Raw genomic sequence first — 13,969 nt, 5'->3', positions numbered from 1 at the left:
GAAAAGTGACAGCATTTGCTCTGAAGCAAAAATCAAGCAATGAAAATGAAGTATGATCTCAGAGCTAGGTCTGCTTATACTCCAAGTGTCTTCACTGGGGGCAGCTTGTAGGGTGTGTCAAGGGACTATGCCATCATCCCCAACCTCTCAGAAGCAATGATGGGGGGGCAGGAAAGCACAGGACCCTTTGGGGCAGGGTCTGAACAATGAGTGCTAACCAAATTGCTACTTTAAGTCACGAACCTTACAACTTGGTGAAAGTTCATTTCTCATTTCTCTCAGGACCCTCTGGTTGGTGCCACACACCCTTTCCACTGGGAAAGGTATGCGTAGTTTGTCCCCCAAGTACTTTTCCCATTTGTAAACCACTGCCCACCTTGGTGTCTATAGAACATCTGGGGTGTCCTTGTCTGAGAGAGCAGCCTAGATGTGCGCTATGTATGTGGCAGGCTTCATTTGTGCCAGCACTTTTCTAAGTGCTTTATGTGTATTAACCCATCGGATCCTCACAAGAACCCTGTGCAGTGAGCTCCATCATCATTATCCCCATTGCACAGATGTGAAAACTGTTAAACAGTGGCAGAATCCAGGGAAGCTGACTTCAGGCTTCTTCGTCGTAGTTTTCTACTATTTATTCCTGCACTACACTCATAGGTTGAGATTATAAGACTTAAAGTCATCTTGGGATAATTCTTGGCAAAATGTGCATCTTTTATGCAATCACCAAGATTTTTCTGAAACCAATTCCTGGATTTATGTCCTACCCGAGAGGCATTCAGCATCCCTAAGAGATGTTGCTAAATCATACTTATGGTCGATTGCAAGGCAAATCCACAAATTGTATGAAACAAGAAAATAAAAATCCCTTCACTTAATGGTTGATCTTTTTTCCTCTATACTAGAGAAATGTAAAGAATCATATGCTGTTGATCAGCATGAATGTGAAGTGTGCATGTACTCATGCATTTAGATATGGAAAATGTATCAGCACAAGGTAAGATAGCAGTCTGAGGCTTCCCTCAGACACGAGAGAATGCCAGGAAGCAAATGTGAATGTTTCATGAACAGAAAGAGACTCAGGTCTTGAACTGTGGAGCTGACTGGGATACATGTCATAGACTTGTCAGTCTCCCAGCTCATCTGAAACGTGTCCATCTATAACACAAAACATGACCTCAGCCCCACCTATTCCATGAGACTGCTGAGAGCACTAACTCCCGAATTGTGAAGACATTCTGAAAAGTAAGTTACCCATTTTGAGCAGAAGTTATAATTAGAAAATAATTATTAAATATTAGATCTCCTGCCCCGGGGGAAGAATTTCCATGTTGGGTTGCACCTAGCATTTTATGTGACCTTCAAAGGTCTGGAGACCTTTGCACTCATATCACAAACCTTGGCTCAGAATAATGTGATGTGGAGATGCTAATGGAGACTAATAATTCCATTTACATAATTAGAACCTGGTACATTCAGCCCATTTACTTGGCCCAGGACAATAGCACCTAGAAAGAAGATGACTAGACAGAATCTTATAGGTTAGAATTAGCATGGGCACCCAAAGAGTGTGTTCTCTATTAGGGAAGAACATGTAATCAATGGTTTGGTGGTCTGATGTATTCCCAAAGTTCTAATGCCTTAATCCTCATCCAGCTAAAAAAAAAAAAAAAAAAACCTAATCAAAAACAACAAAAATAGTGGATGGAGCCAGAGTGGTTCTCTGTCAAGAGTAGTGGTCTTGTTTCAATCTGCTGATACTTTGATTTTGGAAAGTGCGTAGAAAACTTAAGATGGCACTTGTACACAATGTCTTGAACTTTCCCCATGAGGGCACTGCTCCTCAGGGAGGGGCTGCCTCTCTCAGGTCCACTCCTTTCTACAGTCCCTGGTCTTATATGTTAGAATGTCAGTGACACCAATTCTCAGGTCAGGCACCGAAAAGTGATGCCATCTCATCTGCTCTCCTGGAAAGCACTGGGACTATGGGAGAAACAGGACTTTGGGTCGGTTACCCAGGTAACAAAGCAGTGTCCCACGTCCTCAGGCAGCTGCTCGTACTTCTCCAGCTCTTTGAGGAAGATGCTGCAAGGGAGAGAAAGGCTGAATCAGACATCTCTGTATGGCTCCCCTGCCCCTCAGAGGCCTGTGCTGAGGCCAGCACAGACTCTTGACGCTTCATTACTTACACATGGCCTCTACGCTCAGTGACAACGTGGTAAAGGGCAGTTTTAAATATGTGGGAACTAATGTCATTAAAATGTTTATTAATTGATTAATTAGTGCTACTTAAAATAATATAGTTTCCCTTAGGGGTTTACACTTCTCAGGCTAAAAATAATGAATTATTATACTTGTTTTGGGCCTTTTAATAGCAACTACAAACTGATTTTTAATATAAGTTATCTGAACACATTGTAACATTAAAAATATAAATATCAAAAAGAACAAATTAATATCATCCATAATCCCACGGAAAAAGTAGAAAAATATTTAATCCTACACAACCTTTTTCTAATTCTTGGCCTTCTTCCACCATAGACAGTTAGTGCTAAAAATTATGCATTGACGTTTCCTAATGTAGACATCACTAGAAAAAAGGAGTTTAATGGAGAAAAAGTTACAATACATTTCAAAGTTGAACTGAATTACTTTGGAATTATCTGCTGTTGCGGATATCTGTGCCATGGCTCCTTTCTGTGTTAGTGAGTAATAAAGAGTTGATTATACTGACTTCAAATAAATATATTAAACAATTTGTCTGAGCTCAGAAAATATGGGCTCTAATAAGCTGGCATCATTGGAGTGGAGTTAGCTTTTTAAAAACCACACAAATTTTTTCAAATAAATAATTACGAGGCTGTGGCATTACATACTGATGGAAATGAATGATGGTGTAATCTTTAAAAAGGACGACTTGACAATTTCTGTCAAGACTTTGCAATTTTCATCCTGAAAAATTAAAGTTGCATTCACACATACATGAGGTGGTGTACACACATGCGTACTCTCTGTGGCAGTGTTCATGACGGCGAAAGATGGCGTGTAGATGGCCGAATAAACTATGGTGTATCCACAGAACTGAATATTACATGGCTATAAAAAAAAGACAAAGCTTTCTACATTTTCATATGGAAGATCTCCAGGGCAGGATATTAAGTGAAAAGAGAAATATCTGGAAGAATGTACATAACATGCTGCCTTTTGTCTAAGGAGGAAATATATATTATTTTTTCCAACCCAAGAAACTAATGGTTAAAGGGTATAATTTCAGTTATTCAAGGAAAGTTCTGGATATCTAGTATATAGCATTATACCTGTAGTTAACAATACTATATTGTATACTAAAATTTGCTAAGATATAGATATTATGTTAAATGTTCTTGCCTAATAATAATAATAGGAGAAAGCTTTGGGAGGTGACAGAATTGCCCATTGCCTTGATGGTAGTAATGATTTCATGGGTGCACACTTACCCCCAACTCATCAAGCTGTATATGTTAAATGTGTACAGCTTTCTACATGTCAATCATACTTCAATAAAATAGTTTAAAGAAAAAAAACTTTTTAATACAGGAAATCAGGTGAAGGAACAGGGAGAGATACTGGTGGGTAGGACTTCTCAATATATACTTTATATTTAATTTTGATTTTAAAAATTAAATGAAGTGATATAAAGCAGTTCTGAATTATTTTACAAGTTAGCCTCTATCATTGGAAAAATTAATTTTATTGATTTGATTTATTCTACCTGGCTCCTACTTTCCAAGCATTCTGGCAGTCTCTCACAAGTACAATTGGCTATGGGTTCTGTGTGTGTGTGTGTCACTGTGTTCTCTTTCCGATGACACAGAAAAATGTTTGTTTTGGTTTAAAAAATATGTATGTGTGATTTAAAAATATTTGGCAAGTCATATTTGGAAAGCCAAAATATTAATAATGATTGGTGGGATCACAGATGATATTTTTATCTATCTGCAATTTAAATATTTTATAACAAATTGGTATTTAGTAATGACAAAACTCACACAAAAATTTTGGGGACTCCTAGCAGTACCCATTTGATAATAATCATCTTTCCCCTAGAGTATCCTGATCTGAATCATGGAATAGGTTATAATGCAATCTGAGCTTTTGAAATGCAAATATGCAGAGCTCAAAAATCAATAATCTTGGAAAATTAAAAAAAATCATATTTACTACCACTTTAAGAAAAACTGTAGGGGACACACATGTATGTAATACAACTTCCAAAATATAAACAGGAAAAATGTAATTGAGGATGAAAACTTTTTCAACACTAAAAGGGAAAAATCCTTTTTGTTGCAAAGAGAAGAAATCTGCCCCATTACTGTATATATAATATGTTAATTCTGGAAAATTTCCATAACAATGTGTTACCATACTAGGATAATATTAATCTATTTTAATAAGTATTTTTATACCTGAAACTGAATTCTAAAAGACTTTCATTACGTGGCTCTTTTCCATGAGGAACACTACATAACATAACGTATAATAGCTTCACAGTTGTTCGGAAGGTGTTGAGAGCTTCTTTACACGGTCATTTCTCACACTGGCCTTCAATATTAACCTCAGGGAAGACAATGAATGGAAACCCAGCTCTGAGCTATGATGGACTGAACAGGGCCTGGGGGTGGGGTCGGGGGGGTTGTAATGACTTGGCAAGTGGGGACAGAAAATCTGAGGAACTATTTTAGGACAAGGAGTGGTGACAGAAAATGAACTGCTTTAGACAAAGGAGAACATGGGAGGACAGGAGACCTTGGATGAAGAGAGTAAGAGGGGAAAGGGGAGAATCTGGAGGCCCTGGGCTTTAGGATAAATGCTTTTGAGAGGCCTCCACTTCCTCACCTTCAGGATCTCACTCCAGCCCCCTAAACTCTGATTTTCACGGTATGTACGCCATTCTCCTGCAAGAGTGAGCAACTAAGTGGTAAAACAACCTGCGTCATGGCATTCCACACAGAATATAAAATTATATTTTTGTGGCATTTTTATTTTTTATAATATTTAAATTTTTTTGTAAGTCACAGATGTACATGATAAAAGAACAAACCATTTGTCTTCCTGGCCCCTCCTTGGAAGCAACTGTAGTTACCAACTTAAGGTGTAATCTATGAATTGAATGTATTTTTTTGGCTCTTGTTTTGTTGTTGTTTTTTTCCCTATTTTTAAAAAACTTATTTGAGTGACACTGGTTAATATGGTTATATAAGTTTCAAGTACACAATTCTATATAATACATCATTTGTATATATTTTTGTTTTAGAAGTTGCAAGGATACCCATAACAAACTTGGAAAATTTTCCTCTTTCCTTGACTTATGACCCATGGTCAATTTGCTGGTCACTGAGGTTAATTTTAAACAAACAGTGGTAACTGTAACCACAGATTGATAATTGATCTAGATGCTGAAAACAGTGCTAGAAAGTTTATTGAAAATACTGGAAATTTAAATAGAGCAATACCCTGGCTTTTTGTGACAGCAGCTATCAAAAACCTATGGGAGAATGCTCAGTTTGAAAATCCTCAAAAATGAAAGCACTATAAAATGAATTAAATGCATAGAATATTACTTCTACAATTAATGCCTTTCTGGAAAATGTGAGTTTTAACAGCAACTGCCACTAGTCCACCCTCCTACTGACTTCATGTCTCACTTTCCTTTTTCTGAAACCAAGCATGAGTTAAAGAGCCAGACTTCAGTTAGTCACAGTTGTGAGGGGGGTCTTTCAAAGCTTCATTTTCTTGTCTTTAAGTAATTCCCTTGTGGAGTTGTTGTGAGAGTTTAATAAATCCACACAGTTAAAAAACCACCCCAGTGCCTGGTATACAGTAGACACTAAATAAACATCAGTTCTTCAGGATCAGTGCTTCTCAATCTTAATGAAACCATACTCTGACAAACATACGTATCTCACACTCTCCCCCATTCACAGAGACAAAGTTCAGGAGCTCCCTTTACTAAGCCCCTGTTAAAAACATGCAGCCCATGGTCTGCATGCGGCCCAGAATGGCTATGAATGCTGCCTAACCCAAAATTGTAAATTTACTTAACACCTTTTTTTGCTCATCAGTTTTCATTAGTGCTTCTGTATTTAATGTGTAGCCCAAGACAACTCTTCTGCTTCCAGTGTGGACCAGAGATGCCAAAAGGTTGGACACCCCTGCAACCATATCCTAGGAAAATCTTGATCCAGTATTAGTACAAAAATTAGATTCCAAAGCAACATATCATTTAAATTTTGGAAATCCTGGGGTAAGCTGGCTTCTTTACTGCAGGACTTCCAAAATCCTATACTATTGGGTTGGCCAAAAACTTCAAAGGGTTTTTTCTGTAAGATGGGTCTAGTAGCACTTAGTTGTCATTAACTTTATTCAAAACAGTTTTGTTAGATTGTATTGTGGCAGCTGTCATATCAATGTGCATTTAAAAAAATAAAAATTCAAGAATTTTTGTATATCCATTTTAATATTGGAGATGAGAAATACACAACATTTTTGGCATACTTGTATTATGCTTTACTATTTTAAGAAAGGTAAAAAAAGATGTATGCAGTGCATGGAGAAGGTGCTGTGACTGACTGACTGAATGTGTCAAAAGTTATTTGCAAAGTTTTGTGCTGGAGATTTCTCACTGGATGATGCTCCACGGTTGGGTGGACCAGTTGAAGTTGATAGTGATCAAATGAAGACATAATTGAGAACAATCAACATCATACCATGCAGGAGATAGCCAACATACTTAAAATATCCAAATCAATAAAGTTATTGGTGAAAATAAAAAATGTGGCTTTAATTTTACAGAAAAATCCATATGGACTTTTTGGCCAACCCAATACTATCAGGTACACTATAAATCTCTGAAGTGATGTAGTGTGCAGTGCTTCCCAAACTAATTTGAGAGTGGAACATTTTTGGAGGGAGTATCAGACATTTACTCACAGAACACTCTTGGAAAACTCTAGTTACTGATCCCCACACCTGGCTGTGTACTGCCACCCGGGGACAGGATCTGAGTACCAGAACTGTTTAGAAAAGCTCCCTGGGTAATTCTGATGCATCCAGTCCAGAGATCAGCATTTGTAGGTGACTGCCCTAGGTTCCAGTGGGCTTCCAGTTGGCAAATCCTACATTGACACTGTACAATTGAATTTTTTTTTATCCTCACCTGAGGACATTTTCTTTCATTGCTTTTAAAGAGAGAGGAAGGGAATGCATATGAGAGAAACATTGATATGACAGAGAAACATCAACTGGTTCACATGCAAGTCTCCCTCATGCATGTGACCTGACCAGGGACAGAACCTGCAACCTAGGTATCTGACCTGACCAGGGATTGAACAGGCAACCTTTCAGTTTACAGGACGATGCTCCAAACAACTGAACCACACTGGCAAGGACTATGATTGAATTTTTAAATAAAAAAGTTAAGAATTAGAAAAGCTATCTTGTGTTGGGCATATGAATTCACAACTTTGAGTAAGATATTTACTACAATCTAAAGGTAATTGTTGAAGGCAAATGGCAGTATTAAACTTTAGTTTGCTTTTTAATTTGAAGTTTATGAAGATGATAGATTATGTATGTCTGATCACTATCATTTCACCTACATCAAATAGACTTTATAAGCTTAAATTAAAGAACAAGAGGTCAAAACTATCTTATAAATGATGGAATATTTCACGTCAGCTGTTTTATAACAGTATCTTGGTCCTCACCATTTCAATTATTATATGTAATAAATCATGAGAGAATGAGAAAAACAAGTAGTTTAAGTGCTTATGTGAATGTCTGTGGTTCTTTCAGAAATGAACAAAACTTTTAAGGAAATATCAAGATCTAAGCAATGTCACTACTCTATTAAATTATTACAATGTGACTTCCAGCCAGGAGAGGGGCATAGGTAGATATGCTTTGCCTCCCTGCATAACCAAAAGAAGGATAACAACAAATTTAAAAACAAAAAATAACCAGAACTGCCAGAAAATTGCACTGTATGGAAGTTGGATGGCCAAGGAGTTAAAGAAATATTCATTGAGACAGGTAGGAGTGGGGAGAGGATGTGTGGCATGGCAGCGGCTGGGAGACTGGTAGGGTGAGGTGTTGACTGGCACAACAGGTGATCCCACATCCTCTTGCAGATAAACTGGGAGGAACAACTGGGGATCGAGATACTGCACAACCCAGGGTTCCAGTGTGGGGAAATAAAGCCTCAAAACCTCTGACTGTAAAAATCTGTAGGGGTTGTGGTGGTGGGAGAAACTCCAAGCCTCACAAAAGAGTTTGTTGAAGAGACACACAGAATCCTAGAATGTACACAAACCCACCCAGCTGTGAATCAGCACCAGAAGGGCCCAATTTGTTTGTGGATAGAGGAGGAAGTGATTGAAAGCCAGTCAAGAGCTGAGCAAGCATCATTGTTCCCTCTTATACACCTCCCCCACATACAGTGACACAACACAGCTAGGTGGTTTGTCCTGCCCTGGCAAATATCTAAGGCTTTTCCCTTTACTACATAACAGGCACCCCAAGGCATAAAAATATGGCCCAAATGGAAGAATAGATCAAAGCTCCAAAAATAGAACTAAGTGATGAAGAGACAGCCAACCTATCAAATGTAGAGTTCAAAACACTGGTAACCAAGATGCTCACAGAAATGGTTGAGTGTGATTGCAAAATAGAGGAAAAAGTGAAGGCTATGCAAAGTGAAATAAAGAAAAATATACAGGGAACCAACAATGAAGGGAAGGAAGCTTGGACTCAAATCAACAATTAGAGTAGAAGGAAGAAATAAACATTCACCCAGAACAGAATGAAGAAATAAGAATTCAAAAAAATGAGGAGGGCTTAGGAACCTCCAGGACAACTTTAAACATCCCAGCATCTGAATCTTAGGGGTGACAGAAGAAGAGGAAGAACAAGAAATTGAAAACTTACTTGAAAAAATAATGAAGGAGAGCTCCCCCAATCTGGCAAAGGAAATAGACTTCCAGGAAGTCCAGGAAGCTCAGAGAGTCCCAAAGAAGTTGGATCCAAGGAAGCACACACCAAGGCACATCATAATTACATTAACCAAGATTAAAGAGGAGAGAATCTTAAAAGCCACAAGAGAAAAGGAGACAGTTACCTACAAAGGAGTTCCCACGAGACTCTCAGCTGATTTCTCAAAAGAGACCTTATAGGCAAGAAGGGGCTGGAGAGAAGTATTCCAAGTCATGAAAGGCAAGGACCTACATGCAAGATTACTCTGCCCAGCAAAGCTATCATTTAGAATGGAAGGGCAAATAAAGTGCTTCCCAGATAAGGTCAAGTTAAAATAGTTCATCATCACCAAGGCTTATGATATGAAATATTAAAGGGACTTGTCTATGAAAAGAAGATGATCAAAACAATGAACAGTAAAATGACAACAAACTCATAACTATCAAAAACTGAACCTAAAATACAAATAAACAAACAAACAAAAAACAAACTAAGCAAACAACTAAAATAGGAACAGAATCCCAGAAATGGAGGTCACATGGAGGGTTATCATTGGGGAGAAGAAGGGAGGAGAATGGGGGGAAAGGTACAGGGAATAAGAAACATAAATAGTAGGTACAAAATGGACAGGGGGAGGTTAAGAATAGTATAGGAAATGGAGAGGCCAAAGAACTTACATGTATGATCTGTGGACATGAACTAATAGGGTGGAGAATGCTGGTGGGAGGGATGGTACAGGGTAGAGGGGTTAAAAAGGAGAAAAAAATGGGACAACTGTAATAGCATAATCAATAAAATATATTTTTTTAAAGAAAAAATAATTACAATACAATATATTATGAAATTACTCCATGAGAAAAATGCTTTCCTCTGGCTTTGTACAGAATCCTGGAAAATGAAATCTCTAACACTAACTGAAAGAAAAGTTTTCTGAGGTTTAACATTGAGTACTATGGAAACATGATACCTCAGACAAGGGTTTGATCAACAAAATATATGAAGGACTCACACAACTCCACTCTAGGAAGACAAACAACCCAATTAAAAAATGGGCAAAGGATGGAGACACTTCCCCAAGGAGGACATACAGAGGGCCCAGAGACTTATGAAAGGATGCTCAGCATCACTAGCCATCAGAGAGATACAAATTAAAACCACAATGAAATACCATTTCACACCAGTGAGAATGGCCATCATAACCAAATCAACAAAAAACAAATGCTGGTGAGGTTGTGGAGAAAAGCACGCTAGTGCACTGTTGGTGGGAATGAAGACTGGTACAGCCACTGTGGAAAACAGTATGGAATTTTCTCAGAAAACTAAAAACGGAACTGCCTTTTGACCCGGCAATTCCACTGCTGGGATTATACCCGAGACTCCTGAAACACCAATCCAAAAGAACCTGTGCACCCCAATGTTCATAGCAGTACAATTTACAATAGCCAAGTGCTGGAAGCAATCTAGGTGCCCATCAGTAAATTAATATATAAAAAAACTATTGTACTTTTACAGAATGGAATACTAAATACTACAGAGCAGAAAGAAAGAAGGAGCTCCTACCCTTCATGACAGCATGGATGGAGCTGGAGAGCATTATGCTAAGTGAAATAAGCCAGACAGTGAAAGACAAATACTATATGATCTCACATATAAGTGGAACCTAATAAACAAAACAAACAAGCAAGCAAAATATAACCAGAGACATTTAAATAAAGAACAAACTGACAGTAATCAGAGAGGAGGTGGGAGGGGATAACGGGGGAAAATAGGGGAAGGGTCATCAGGGAACATGTATAAAGGACACATGGACAACCAAAGGGGGGTAGGATCAAGGGTGGGAGGTGGGGATACCCTGGGGGGTTTGGAGGGGGGGAAATGGAGACAACTTGAACAACAATAAAAAATGAGAGAGAAAAAAAAAGTACTATGGAAACAGCACCATCTCAAAGGTACCCTGAGTCATTTTGATTTTCTCTCCAAGATAAACCTGGCCTATAGTCTCAGTGCAGTGCAGAATTGCATCCCTCTCTGAGGGACTTACAACCAGGTCTGGCAGACACACCTTTACATCAAGGATGCAGTCTGCATAAATATATTTGATGACCTTGTGTGTGTGTGCATATGTGCGTGCACTCTTGCACAAATGCACTTGTTGGAATGGTGGAGGCAGTGAGAAGGGGATTGAGGGTGGGGGCTGTGGCAAAGGGGAAAAGAACAATGAGAAGGATACATAAAATTGGAGGTCAGGTGAGAAAGGGCACCAGGCTCACTTTTTTGCAGGAAGTCCAGGACATTGCCTCCTTGTCAAAGCAGGGCTGTGTTACTGCTTTCATACAAGCAGAAGCAGGATCATTTCTTAAAAAAACCCTAGTGACCAGACAGATTCAGAGTCTAGCCTTTACGAGCCTCTAGATTGTAGGGGCTAGGACAGGTGGTCGTTCAGGACTGGAGCAGCTCCTGAGCGAGTGGAGAGTCACAAGCACCCCAGGGAAGGTGTGGGATTATTCATGGAGGAGCTTCAGCACAGTGATCACCCAGGCTGAGCTGCGAGAATAGCCAGCTCTGCCCTGTCATTGCACACCAGGAACTTCAGCCCAGGTTAGAGTCGAAGGGGAAAGGTGTGCAGGGCTGGACTCCTACTCACTGTATTCCTCCACCTCGGCGTCCAACCTCAAACAGCAGTTTACCTTGCTGCACTTCTACTTGTTGAATAGGTTTTGCTAATATTTCCTAATTTTATTTAACTTGTGTGACCAGGTGAATCAAGAAGTATGTGCAGAGATATATCACAAAATTAATGTCAAAATAAAATATAAAAATTAACCTCACATTTAATGTTATACACATCCATTAATGTGCTGCCAGTAACTAGGAATAGATACTAAGCAGTTCATGTGTATAACTAATACTAACATTACTTTGACACCTCCAAAAAGTGTTTCAAGCTTGTCTTGACTTGGGTATTCCCCAACATCTATAACCAGTAACAAATCTGACAGCATACTGAAAAAAAAAACCAAAACGACAAAACCAGAGCTAAATTTGTATACAGCCTTTCTGATGGGTTGTGTAAGGTCTGCAGTTATCCCTCAAGTATGGGCTTAGGGCCCACAAAACATCATGATGAGTTTTCCCTTTCCCTTTCCGCTGTCCTTGACATTTGAACACAAAGAAAGTGACTGTGTTGTAATAGGGAGTTGAAAAGACCTGAATTCTTTGGTTGTGCTACTAATTGATTTGGGAAGGTCACAAACCTTTATAATCTCCAGTTTCTATAAAACAAGGGAGTAGAGGGGAACTAGATTATCTTTAAAGGATTCCCCCCACCCTCGACCCCAGGCTTTTATATACTATTATTCTGGAGCAGCAGTGGCCACCAGTGCGACCATGCCAACTTGCTGTGGGCTGCACATCTCCTGTCTCAGCACCTGGTGGAGCCAGCCCCTTGCCTTGCAGCTGTAGACTGACCCATAGTGTTTCAAGGGTTATAAAATCAATACATCGGGTGTAACTCAGCAATAAAAGAGGAGGAAGAAGAGGAGGAGAAGGAGGGGGAGGGACAAACAGAACCTAACCTAAAATATCAGCATGCATCACACAGAGTGCAGGTGTTATTTTGAAAAAACTTTATTCCCTATAATATGTAATATATCAAGACATAATGTATAATTCTTTCCTTTGGTTCACATAGAAAAATGTTTGAAAAACACCTTGCTGGTTCTTCTAACTGCAACAGGATGGTAGCCCAGGGAGGGCTTGGTCCTTATCCATTTCTCTCCCTCCCTTCTTCCTTGACTATCCCTTCAGCAACTTCCTTTCTCTCTCCTTCCCTCTCTCCCTCCTTTCCTTCCTTCCATCTATCTATCTCCTCCACCATTACTGCCTCCTGCTCCTCTCTCCCTCCCCATCTCTCCTTTCCCCTTATTAGCCATCCACTTCTCTTCTCCTTATCTAGGCATTTTATCCTACTTTCCCACCTCACTCTGTCTCTCTCTTTCCTCCATGTCATACCCCCCATACACAGCACCATCTCTGCCTCTACCCACCACCTCTCCTTTCCTCTGCCTCAATCTCAGACACAGATGTGACAAGAGAATCTAACAGGGGGTGTGACAACTGGTCCTCTCCCCACACTGACCCAGAGTTGAGACTCACCCTCAAACTCCTTCCATTACCTCTTGCAGCCTCCCTGCTCTCTTCCCCACTCTCCCCGCTTGGAGGGCCATTGTTCAAACTTTCCTCCCTTCCTGAGCGAGCCATCTTTGGCTAAAAATATCCTCTTACTTAAATTCCATCTTGAATGCCCTCTCCTCTGTAGCCTTTCCTATCAGTCCGATTGAGGCTATTTTCTTTGCTTCTTTGAACTACATTTGTTCTTGCCTCCAGTCTTATCACAGATACCTGACTAATTCCTGGAGCTCAGAGGGCAGAGGCTGGGTTTGACTCACCATCAGGTACCAGCTGCCTCTCCCAACTAGCACAGGGCTGGCCCAAGAAGGAACTCTGAGAAGATGACAAAAATGTGGCCCTGGCCTTTCTCATCACTTCCTCCACTTTGTCTTCAGCCCCTGCTACACACAACTCTCTGCTGCTGGCTGACCCTGGCCTGGTCAGTGCTCCAAGCTTAGCCCCACAAAGCTCTGGCCCTGCTCGCTCAGCCATGGGCCTGCGACTACCAGGCCAGGAGTGCCAGGACTGGAGGGAGGGAGTGTACAGGAGAAATATCTAGCCCTGGTAGGTCTTGCTGAAAACTGACTTATTTCAGATAGTTAACAGGAGCGTGCGGGACTTGGAGGACAAACCTATGGAAGAAAGGAGTTGAAGTATTCTTCAAATGTGGGGATCCACATGAAAGCTGACAAACCAAACCAATCAGATGTGGTGGTCCCAGTGGTGGTCTACGGAGTGAGGGACTGGGAGAGAGCACTGATGTGGGAGACCACACACTTGCAATCTATGCCTA

The 13,969-nt window shown here is 40.0% G+C and overlaps 1 protein-coding gene across 19 annotated transcripts in view; it reads right to left on the bottom strand.

Annotated features, from left to right (window-relative positions):
• KALRN (kalirin RhoGEF kinase) overlaps positions 1-13,969 on the bottom strand; it is a 698,826-nt gene that overhangs the window by 230,464 nt on the left and 454,393 nt on the right. For all 19 annotated transcript variants that reach the window (XM_045851423.1, XM_045851424.1, XM_045851434.1 and 16 more), the window contains exon 26: positions 2,013-2,082. In XM_045851423.1, the coding sequence (XP_045707379.1) occupies positions 2,013-2,082 (70 nt within the window). The remainder of the gene's footprint in view (positions 1-2,012; positions 2,083-13,969) is intronic.

This window comes from Phyllostomus hastatus, unplaced genomic scaffold (genome assembly GCF_019186645.2).
Source record: "Phyllostomus hastatus isolate PE091 unplaced genomic scaffold, TTU_PhHast_1.1 phas_contig_86, whole genome shotgun sequence".
Classification (NCBI taxonomy): domain Eukaryota; kingdom Metazoa; phylum Chordata; class Mammalia; order Chiroptera; family Phyllostomidae; genus Phyllostomus; species Phyllostomus hastatus.
This window is presented reverse-complemented; position numbering and strand designations above follow the sequence as displayed.